General features: G+C 36.9%; 1 protein-coding gene across 1 annotated transcript in view; it reads right to left on the bottom strand.

Moving 5' to 3' along the window:
- Positions 1-483: 483 nt before the first annotated feature.
- The window catches only part of LOC125681661 (A disintegrin and metalloproteinase with thrombospondin motifs 6-like), a 46829-nt gene continuing 35777 nt past the window's right edge, over positions 484-11535 (bottom strand). Inside the window, exons 24-34 of the mRNA XM_048921835.2 lie at positions 9608-9721; positions 8995-9132; positions 8307-8384; positions 7772-7882; positions 7438-7656; positions 7094-7204; positions 6696-6902; positions 5834-5956; positions 1439-1612; positions 1219-1341; positions 484-1089 (exon numbers count right to left, since the gene is read on the bottom strand). Coding sequence (XP_048777792.1) covers positions 635-1089; positions 1219-1341; positions 1439-1612; positions 5834-5956; positions 6696-6902; positions 7094-7204; positions 7438-7656; positions 7772-7882; positions 8307-8384; positions 8995-9132; positions 9608-9721 — 1853 coding nt within the window. The 3' untranslated portion in view covers positions 484-634. The remainder of the gene's footprint in view (positions 1090-1218; positions 1342-1438; positions 1613-5833; positions 5957-6695; positions 6903-7093; positions 7205-7437; positions 7657-7771; positions 7883-8306; positions 8385-8994; positions 9133-9607; positions 9722-11535) is intronic.

The raw sequence follows: 11535 nt of genomic DNA, 5'->3' as shown, positions 1-11535 counted from the left end.
TAGGTCAAAAACGAACCAATCCAGCTGAAATGCAAATTGAACTTGTATTCCTCCAAGAGGAAGTCTGTGACTAAATTTCAGGGCAATATCTGTACATAAGGAAAGAAAGTACGAAAAACTTTGACCTAGTTTTAGCCTAATGTACACGTTTGGCCCATTGGCCCAATCCAGCTGAAATGCAAAATGAATGTGTATTCCTTCAACAGGAAGCCTGTAACTTAATTCCAGGGCAATATATGTATCCATATTGAAAAAAAGTCCTGAAAACTGTTTGACCTACTTTTAGCCCTAAAGTAGGTCAAGGTGCACCAATCCAGCTGAAATGCAAACTCACTCTTACGCTTCTTGAGGGAGATATTGTGATTAAATTTCAAAGCCGTACATGCATCCGTTACAGAAAAAGATAGACTGACGCATGGACGGCGCCTTAACATATTACGTTCCGTCTTACGACAGGCGTATAAAAACCTAAAACTGAATTCATTGTAAGCAAAACAAATTTAATCTCGAGACAACATTAAATAAAAATAATGGCATGCTAAGTTTACTACTGTCATTGAGATAAATGAAGTTTACACAACGTATGAAAATACGTCATTAATTTTCCTAAAACAGAGATTCTTGCATCAATGATTCACATTTTTAAGTTGCCGTCCACCAAATTCTTCAGTTTTTTAAGTTCATCTAACAAGTTTTCTTCCTTGCTGCCTATTTCCTCCGGTGGGATCTTTCCCATCTCATTCATACTGCTCACTCCAGTCGGAACACGGCCCTCTGAATACTCCTCAATAGGCTGAAGAAGGACCCCTCCCACTTCGTCCGGAACTTCCCCGACGGAGTTTGTGTGGACGATCTCAGGAACACGATGGGCTTTGGAGGGGACCAAAATCTGAGATTGTGACTGTGGTTCTGGTATCCTTGCTTCAGAGCTGTTGGCAATTTTACTGGGAACCAAAACAATTCCATTGTTGCCAGCCGTGTTCATTAAATTCATCTCTAAACGATCTGTTCTATCCATTCTGTTTATCTCCGCAACGTCTCTTCCAAGAGGACCCACTTTCTCCGGTGCCCTTTCCTCCCGTGTAGAACCTGAAATCAATTGCCAAGTGTCCTTTTCATGACATAATATTTACAAAGCAATCTCATACATAATTATAATATAACTACAACTTCAAATATGTACACAGTAGTCAAGTTCTAAATGTAACATTGGCTCACGTTTCTTCCTAGAGCCGCACAAGTTGCAATATAGAGGGCAGTTTAGCTGTGCCCAGGCTCGATATTGACCCGTACAAGCGTTTTTCCCATAACTTGCGCAGTCAGACAGTTTGTCAGCACAGGCTAAAACAGAAGAAAAGAAAATGAAGTTTTTCGCCGCTCAATCCATTTTTAAAATCAATTAAGAGTAAACGTGTACTGCTATCAAAAGCTATCTTACGGTGGCAGAATTTGCAGTGTCGTCGACAGTTAATCTTGGCCCATGGAGCGTAAGTTGTGCACATGTTACTGCCATAAGAGCTGCAGTCGTTAATTTTGTCGCGACACCGATCACTGCTCGCAAGCACTGTTGTCGGTGGCGGCGTCGTTGTAGTTGTAGAAGTGGTGGTCGTTGCTGTATCAAAGAATATAAAGAGAAAGTGTGATTCTTCATATTTTCAGAATATTTGTCATCGGCATGGCCGGCACTCGAGATATCAGAAACCTGGATGTTACTGTCAGAGTTCAGGGACCGTTGAATTTTAAATAAAGAAGGGCTTTTAAGGAAATAAATATCAAGGTTTGTTTATTCCTTATACATGTATTTATATCTGACACACGACTTGCTTCTATATCACACATGTAGCGCGTCAGAGTGTTTGTATAAAAATATATAATGCAGTGAAACAGCAACAATTTACTACTGACACATCATTTTTTAATATAGATACAATGTATTATAAATCATTAAATCGGTGTGTTTATGATTAAAGATCTGTGACTTTCACAATCCGTGAAATCTAGCTGTCCATATTCGTATCCTGATCTTTCGAAACATTCACATTAATTAGACATTAATTAATTAGTTAGACATTTATTCATGTAAATCATGTCCCCCTAAAACACCCAAAGTTCAATGAATCCTATATCCAACCTATCTGACCACGATTCCCATCCGTGGCATGTACAATTAATTTGTCGCCTCTGCAAATTAATTTTCACATCGTTCATCAAAATACAATTTGTAGAGCAACAACAGAAACATATCTACAGCCTTATGGAGCGCCAAATTAACATAAACTCAAATAATTGAAGATATCTTCAATTATTTGAAGATATCATAAATTCAATTCTTGCTCTCTTTAATTGAATTAATGCGCGCATTAAATCAATTATTGCTCTCATCAAATGAATTAATGCGCGCTTCAATTCAATTATTGCTCTCATCCATTCAACTGATGAGAGCAATAATAGATTTGATACGCGCTTTAATTCAATTACATGTATTGCTCTCTTCAATTCGTAGAAATATTGCTCGCAATATTTAATTTAGAGATCTGTATAAATAATTTGATGATCTCTTTAATTCAATTGAAGATATCTTTAATTATTTACAATGCTTTTGTATAAGGAATTAATGCGCGCATCAATTCTTTTTTAGAGAGCAACGATTCAATTAAAGAGATCATTAATTCAATTGTGGAAATATTGAATTGAAAATATCTTTGATTATATAGTTGCTCTCTCTCTCTAAAAGAATTATTGCTCTCTTCAAATGAATTAAAGATATCATTAATTCAATTAAAAGAGAGCAATAATTGAATCAATACGCACATTAAATTATTGCTCTCATCCAATGAATTAACGCGCGCATTAATTCAATTACTACTCTCATCAACTGATTTAATGCGCGCATTATGTCAATTAATGTTCTCTTCAATTGAATTAATGATATCTTTAATTCATTTGAAGAGAGCAATAATTCAATTAAAGCGCGCATCAATTCAGCTGAAGAATTAATGCTATCATCAATTCAATTAATGCGCGCAATAATTCAGAATTGAAGATATCATTAATTATTTGAAGAGATCTTTAAAGGGAAAGGCAACCCAAACGATTTTTACATGATAAATGATAGGATTAATCATATGATAAAGATTTGTCATATAATCCTGTTGATATATGGCCTAGATACACTGTAAGCTTCGGTACTAATTTGAAAACGTCATAAATTGACATTCCCGCTATCTATAGAGGCTGCCATGATGTGTAACTCTTTTGTATTCAAGACCACAAAAATCAACAATTTTAAGGTCACACCGTTTGTTCCGGTTTTGATGAGATTTTAAGGTCATCCACAAGTGCTTGGGTTCAGGACCCCCACCCCCCCCCCCCCCCCCCCCCCCCGAATAAGCTACACGAGTTAATTTTATTTTTTCTTGAAAATATTTCTAGTCCATGTCAACAACATCTTGCACACCCATAAAGTCCAAAATAATTCAAAATAAGCCCTTTAAGAAAATACACTCATTGGTTATTATAACAGCACTTATAATAACTAGTGAGGGTATTTTTTTAAAAAAGGGCTTATTTTGAATTATATGTATTTTGGACGTTATGGGTATGCAAGACGTTGACATGCATTAAAAATATTTTCCACAAAACAATTAATTAAATTAACTCATGTAGCTTATTTGGAGGGGGGGGGGGGGGGTCCTGAACCCAAGCACCTGTGATATCATTAAAGATGTGCATGTAGTAGATCTTACGAATAAATAGGTTGATGCCTTCCTGGCAAGCAGTTAATTACACTAATGCAAATGGTAGATATGAAAAAAGGTTGTTGTTTTTTTCTTTCGAAATTCCCGACCAAACCAAGTCATTTGAAAAAAAAAAAGACTACATAAACTATGGATCCATCATGTGCGTAATTACAAGTTGAGGTTCAAGTCATTTTTATGAAGAAAGTTTACCGTCTGCCTTGTCTGGGACTCGACTGAACGTCTTCTTTTCTCAATTTCTTCTTGCGAAAGAACGCGCTCAAATCTATACGGCTCCAAACCTAACTGTTCGTGACTTGTCATGTTTACAGTGCTGCTGATGAAATAAACCGGAATAAACGATGTGACGTCATAAATTAAACTTCAATGGTCACTCTCTTAGCGGTGGGTAATTTAAAATACACGATAGATTAATATTGATTTAATTGTTAAGCAAGGATTTTTGTAGTTAAAGACTGTCAATTACGATATCAGTAAGAAATACTTTATTCATAAAAGCAAATATGTGGTTAGGGTTGCCTTTCCCTTTAAATTGTTGCGCGCATCAAATGAATTGATGATATCTTCAAATAATTGAAGATATCCTCCATTATTTGAGTTAATGTTAATTTGGTGCTCCATACAGCCTTGCTCACTATCTCATTCAAAACGTCGACAGCCTCGAATCCAATCGTAACTACTCGACTATTTCCGTAACCACAAATAATCTTACCGGTTACGGAAAAGGACGAGCGCGTGATCCGATTGCCTCGAACCAGCGTTGATAGTGACGTTGCTTGTATTACTGTGACGTCACAATTACATTTGACGACTACTACTATTATGACGTCACAATGAGGTCAATGAATTATCAATAATGAAGTACAATGTTTTTGTCCTTGGAGCAATGCTGATCTTGTCGTTTTGTTCATGTAGACCACTGACGACAGGCATGAATCTAGATCATCTATCAAACATACAAAAGATCTCGGATAGCGACACACTATCAAAAACACCAAGACTGGAGAACCTAAATAACAGAAACTATTCCAGAAAGGTCGTCGTCAAGGAAAACAAATTTCTGAGTGAAAATGTTCATGGGAAGGTAGGACCACGTTTCAACTTATGGCAAGGCATTCTCGTTTTTGGAGGAATTTTGTTATTCTGTACTGTGGCTGGAGTTATAGGGTACAAAGTTGCTTTATCTGGAAAAGATGAAGACGCAGAAGAGGGAGAAAAAACAAACGAATTGAAGCTGGGTCCTGATGCAGCACACATGTACCATTTCATGGAACTGGCGCAGCAGAAGATGGCAAAGGGAGATAAAATACACACCCGATATGTATTTTTTGTGACACGACGTTAATATCCGAGTTGATTCGCAATCTTAAACCAACCAAAACAGAAATTTAATTTTTTCAAGTGTACATGAAAATATTAAAACTGCTGTAATTATATATGCATTCATTCATTCTTGGTGTGAATTTTAAACAAAAAATATACTTGTTAATTAAATTTGTTCTTTCCGTACGTTGGAATAGTTAGGTTTTTTTTCCTATTTGGATAAGGGTTAATTATGGATAGAAATGTACACGAATTCATGCAATCGGGTATACCTTAACAATTCACCCTTATGATACAACCTATCATTGGGTCAAATGCTGTCTAACTTGTTTCATACCGATTGTTAGACCGTTCGTGGTACCCTGATTTTGACTACGGATAACTCCATTTACCTGATCAAGATATAGGGCTCACGGCTGTGTCTGTTCGACAGGGGAAGTTAACTCCTCCTAGGCACCTGCTCCCACCTCTGGTGTGTCCAGGGGTCCGTGTTTGCTTAACCATCTATTTTGTATTGCTTATGGGATTTATGAGATTGATCACTGTTCGTTATCTTCACCTTTCACATGGAGTTTTTGTCTACATGCATGAAAACTGAATTCTGCATTGTAACCACCTTTTTTAAATACCCTCCCACATCAAAAAAGAATTCAGAGACGGAATAACATGTTCATACTTACAGATACTTCATTCAATTTCATGTGACAATATCTGCAATAATAGGTGACCATTGTAACTGGACGTGGACTTACTTGTGCCCTCCATGCCACAAAGGTTACAGTATAGCCGACAGTTCTGCTTAGCCCACGGTACGTAGCTACCAGTGCAGGCTTGTTTTCCATAATCTGCACAGTCTGATATTGCGTCTTTGCATGCTGTGAAATGAGAATTTAACTACTAGAATAGATTACATAAAGGCGCCACTGTTACCATTTGCCAATCTCCGTCCCATGCACGGTTACACTACGGAACTACAGATCTGATGTACTATTTCTTACAAAAATGTCTTTGTTCGCGTATTATACTAATTTACATCCGCGTATAATATATACTAGTGAAACGATGTAAATCTAATAGAAAAGAAAAACGCATGCAGTTTTTTGTGATTGATCTAAAATTATTGACATTTCCGAATTTTTTTTTGCCTTTGATATACAAATGTATTTACTAATTGTAATGAGAGTCATTCCTCAAGTATGTGTTGTAGTTATAAATAAAACGAATCGTGACCAATATAAATCATTAGTCTATTTTAAAGCCTGCGAATTCCGACAGAAATGGAAGCAAATTGTAAATATTAAACAGGAATTTCAGTTTTGGAAATACATGAGAGTATGAACGGCGACGCTTCACGCCGGCAAACTAAGTGAAATATGCCGGCGTGAAGTTGTGCTGTTTACTGAAAAGTGTTCTCAAGACAAATTGTATTTCAATATCACATGGTAGTTCAATATTCATGTTATCATTATTATTCACTTTCCAGTGACACATACATGTATTTCAAGTTCTATTTTTCGACTACTCGTGGGGGTCTGTTAAAAAAATAGTATCTTCTTTTGAATCGAGAGAGCTGAGCCGCTTTAACAATATGATGAAAATGAACAAAAAAATTACGTTGGCAGAATTTGCAATGACGCCGACAGTTTATCTTGGACCATGCTGCATATGCAGTGCACACATCCCCTCCATACTCAACGCATCGTTCAAGGTCCTGGCAGGGATCGCTGGTGACTACAATGGTAGTCCCCAACGCAGCAGGAGTGGTTCGATGAGTAGTCGTAATTGCTTGTGTTGTTCTGCGTGTAACTGTCGTGGAATTGCCTATTATAAAACAATAAAGAAAAAGAGATTGGTAAAAGGTTCATCTAAATAGCGACTGTATAGGAAATATCAACAGGAGAGAAATTACAATGCAGTTTCAGGTCAACGGTTGCTTTTTATTCTTGGGAAACAAAAAGAAAACAACATATCGATTTATACTCCAAAACATGTAGATCTGAACAGATACAAACCTCCACAATAATTACAAAACAGTTTGCATTTCTGTCTTGCCCATGGTTCATAGACACCTATACAAGAACTCCTTCCATACGCTGAACAGTCAGTGATGGCATCTTTACATGCTACAAATTCATTAAAACATCCCTATTACTTTTGTATTATATAATTTCAAGAGCGAGCTATACTTGAAGTTATAATGTAGTTGATATAAGAACAAGGTAGTGGTATCTTTAAGATGTTTTCTCCGTATTGTATATTGTAGAATCAGAACAGGGCAATATGAGAATCAAGTACATGTATGTACTACTTATATTATTCTATAGAAGCACAACAGAGTAATACGAGAACAACTAACGTTCACAGAATTTGCAGTGACGTGCGCAATTTTTTCTTGCCCATGGTTGATATTCCGTGCAGACATTATCGCTGTACTCGTTACACTTCTCTATATCCCGGCAGGGGTCACTACTAACAACGTTAGTGGAAGACGATTGGACATTACTACCGCTACCGCTGGTCCCATGATTTGAACCTCCCTGCTGCGAGGAACCACTGTTCGTGCTCACATGTACAGCTACGTAGAAAAATAAATCATAACCAAAGGTCCAAAATTGCATATCTATTTCAACGCCATCACCGACGATATAGGATAGAGTTTGTCTAGATCGAGGTAAACTTTGCCTACTAACCGTCACAGTAGTTGCAGTAGAGTTTACAGTTCGTCCTTGCCCACGGTTCATAGTCTCCGGTGCATGCACTCCTCCCATAATCAGCACAATCTGACAGGGCGTCTGTGCAAGCTGAAACAATGCAAACATGGAGATATTTTAAATGTTAAAAAATATTTTCAGCATTTCCCTTCAGGATAAGACAGATGGTGACTGCCCCCCCCCCCCCCAACCCAATTGTCTTGTAAGAGTATTGTATTGAATGATGAGAATGATAGAACCACCTGACTACCCCATGATTTAAAGTTTTTAAAAAAGGTTAGTTTTTTTTTTACTTTTCGTAAATGCACGTCACGATTATAGATTTTGAAGTTTTTAATTGTTGCTTGTTAAGAGGTTTTCAGACACCCCCACCCCCATACAAAATTTGCTAAAAGATGCTGCGTTCAGGAACTCATCTTATTAATGTAAAAGCAGCATGTGTTCACACAGTAGCGGCGATGTGCGCTGTTTTGGTGTGTTTGTTCAGTTGTCCAGATACAATCAGCATACTCACCACAGTTCGCCGTGTCTTGACAGGAATCGTTTTTCGCCTGTGTGTGCGTATTGCTGGACCCATGCGAAATACTTTTGTCTAAATATAGAACAGTTATGCTTGATATGAGTGAAGTTGCAATCAAGAACTTCTCTATTCTTTAAAGGGGCATGGATATGATTTGAGCGGAAAAGGTATTCGTTATGATCAGTAAAGTATCAGTTGTTAAGTTACAAGTGAGTTACTGTATTCACAATTCTTTGTTACATGTATATAAATAAGGTCCGTGACATATTTTTGTTTACATATACTAGATTGCTTAATAGAAAATAGCATGTTTAAAACAAAATGAGATGTAAAAAATTCTAGAAACTGTTTAATTGTGTTCCAAATGAGATTGTAAATTGAAAACTCTGCATTAAACGAAACTTTTACTAGTACATTTAACTTACATGTATGTAAACAAAATCATGGCACGAGTCTTGTTTACGTAACAAAGTATTGTGAGCTCTGTATCTCTCTGGTAACTCGACATCTGACATTCAAATTTTCACTTACCAATAAAAATACCGTAGTTAAACATTGTAAACATTAGAAATGGAAAAATAAAATTTGATACTTTTCAGCTCAAATCGTGTCCATGTCCCTTAAAAGCATGTCCAAAGTTTTGATAAACATACAGATAGAAGCTATTTTTTGTCATACTTACCGCACAAATTGCACCATTTGGGGCAGTGTTCTCGGGACCATTGTGCATAGGTGGGGTTTGTGCATATATCGTCTTGATAATCCCCACAGTTCACTTGGTCTACACAACTTCCACCATTTACAATCACACCAGAACCACCTTCAACAGAACGCCGACATTGGTGTTTTGTTCTAATCACACGATTCAATTTTCAGCATCATCACAAATACATGTAACATGTATTTTGATTAAAACAGTGATCAGTAGCTGGGTTTCTAAGTACTTCATTTACTCATCAGTCCAGTGAGGACAAGTTTAACATTAAACTACCTTATGATAAAACACATACTAAATCTGATAAGAATTTAAACTAAGTCATTAAAATGTTAAATCAGATTAACTAAGCATAGGCGTAGCTTGGGTTCGAATATTACCGAGGCAGGGGGTCTGGGGGGCTGGGCCCCCCAGAAGCTATCGACATTTTAACAACGTAAAAGGTGGGTTTTTTTTTTTACCGAGGCAGCTGCCTCGGTTGCCTCAATGGAAGCTACGCCACTGCTAAGTATGTATAACTAATCCCATTCCAAATTCTGCAGTTCATTAGTGCACTGTCTGTTTTATGAGAGTACTTTACCTGATGTACAGAAGCCACAATGCTTTCTACAGTTAATCTGTGCCCACCCTCTGTACCCAGTACATACACCATCCCCATAAGCTGTACAGTCCTCCAAGTCCTCACACGGCTTGCCTGTGTAATACAAACGCAGTTGAATTGTATCCTATACCATACAGTTCACACGTTCATATATGTAACAAATATGAAATGATTTGTACAAACATGTATAATTATTGTCAGTGTGACGTATACAGAAGGCAAAGCAGGATAGTCAAAATAAGACGAAGAAAAATATATACCATCATAGCAGACAAAAAAAGACAAATAACAACAAAACAAACAAAAAAAGTGAGGATAATCTCCTGAATCATACGATAAACTAGAAAGAATTCTTTAAACACACTAAAACTGATGTCTCCCCCTCCATTCTCCATAGTTTTTTAAAGACATCTTTTGGGATCATCTATAAAGTGGAAAATTAAGAGTCAAGGTACCTAACAGTTACCTATAAGTATACATGTATGTGCTTCAACCAAGGAACAGTGTTGTGAACATATGATAGTAAATTAAACTTACCGACCTACCAAATATCAAAGGCCTAAGTCAAAAGAAAACAAGAGGCCCATGGGCCACATCGCTCACATGAGTCACCTTGGTCCATATCAGACGACTTTCCATATATATTTGCATGTAAAACCATAGTCCCTATTATGGTCCCAACCTACCCCTGGAGGTCATGGTTTTTGCAAACTTGAATCTACACTATGTCAGAAAGCTTTCATGTAAATGTGAACTTCTTTGGCCCAATGGTTCTTGAGAAGAAGAGTTTTAAAGATTGTCCCTATATATTTGTATGTAAAACTTTGATCCCCTATTGTGGCCCCATTCGACCCCTGGGGGCCAGGATTTTAATCAACGTGAATCTGAATTATGTCAGAAAGCTTTCATGTAAATATCAGCTTTTCTGGCGTAGTGGTTCTTGAGAAGAAGATTTTAAAAGATTTTCCCTATATATTTGTATGTAAAACTTTGATCCCCCTTGTGGCCCCATCCTACCCCCAGGGGCCATGATTTTAACAAACTTGAATCTGCATTATATCAGGAAGTTTTCATATAAATCTCAGCTTTTCTGGTTCAGTGGTTCTTGAGAGGAAGATGTTTAAAGATTTTCCCTATATATTTGTATGTAAAACTTTGATCCCCCCTTGTGATCCCATCCTACCCCCGGGGGCCATGATTTTAACAATTTAGAATATGCACTACCTAATAAAGTTTATCTATAAACATCTTTTCTGGCTCAGTGGTTCTTGAGAAGAATTTTTTTTAATGACCCTACTCTATTTTTACCTTCTCTTGATTATCTCACCTTGGAAGGTAGTCTGGCCCTTTATTTTAACAATTTAGAATTCCCTTTACCTAAGGATGCTTTGTGCCAACTTCGGTTGAAATTGGCCCAGTGGTTTTTGAGAAGTCAAAAATGTTAAAAGTTTACAGACGGACGGACGCCGGACTACGAGTGATCAGAAAAGCTCATTTGAGCTTTCAGCTCAGGTGAGCTAAAAAAAAAAAACCCGTTATGGTTCAGACAAAAATGTCAACAAATCTATTATTTGACCTTTACATAAAAGATCAAAGTCAAAGGTCATCAAGAATTGCACACAACACACTGTCTTATAATGATATACCCACATACCAGAAAGTCAAAGGCCTATGACAAAAGACAAAAAAGTTATGGTCTCGACAATTTTTAAAAAAAAATTCTATTAGTTGACCTTTACATAAAAGGTCATGGTTAAAGGTCATCAAATATGGTACGCGTCATACTGTCTTACTGTCTTATCATGGTGTACCAACATACCAAATATCAAAGGCCTATTTCAAAAGACGAAAAAAAGTTATGACCCGGACAAAGTTTGCGTGAGAATTCATACTAAAACGATATACAT

Source organism: Ostrea edulis, chromosome 2 (assembly GCF_947568905.1).
Source record: "Ostrea edulis chromosome 2, xbOstEdul1.1, whole genome shotgun sequence".
NCBI classification, from domain to species: domain Eukaryota; kingdom Metazoa; phylum Mollusca; class Bivalvia; order Ostreida; family Ostreidae; genus Ostrea; species Ostrea edulis.
The sequence above is the reverse complement of the archived record's forward strand: the minus strand, read 5'-3'. Positions and strand labels throughout refer to the sequence as shown.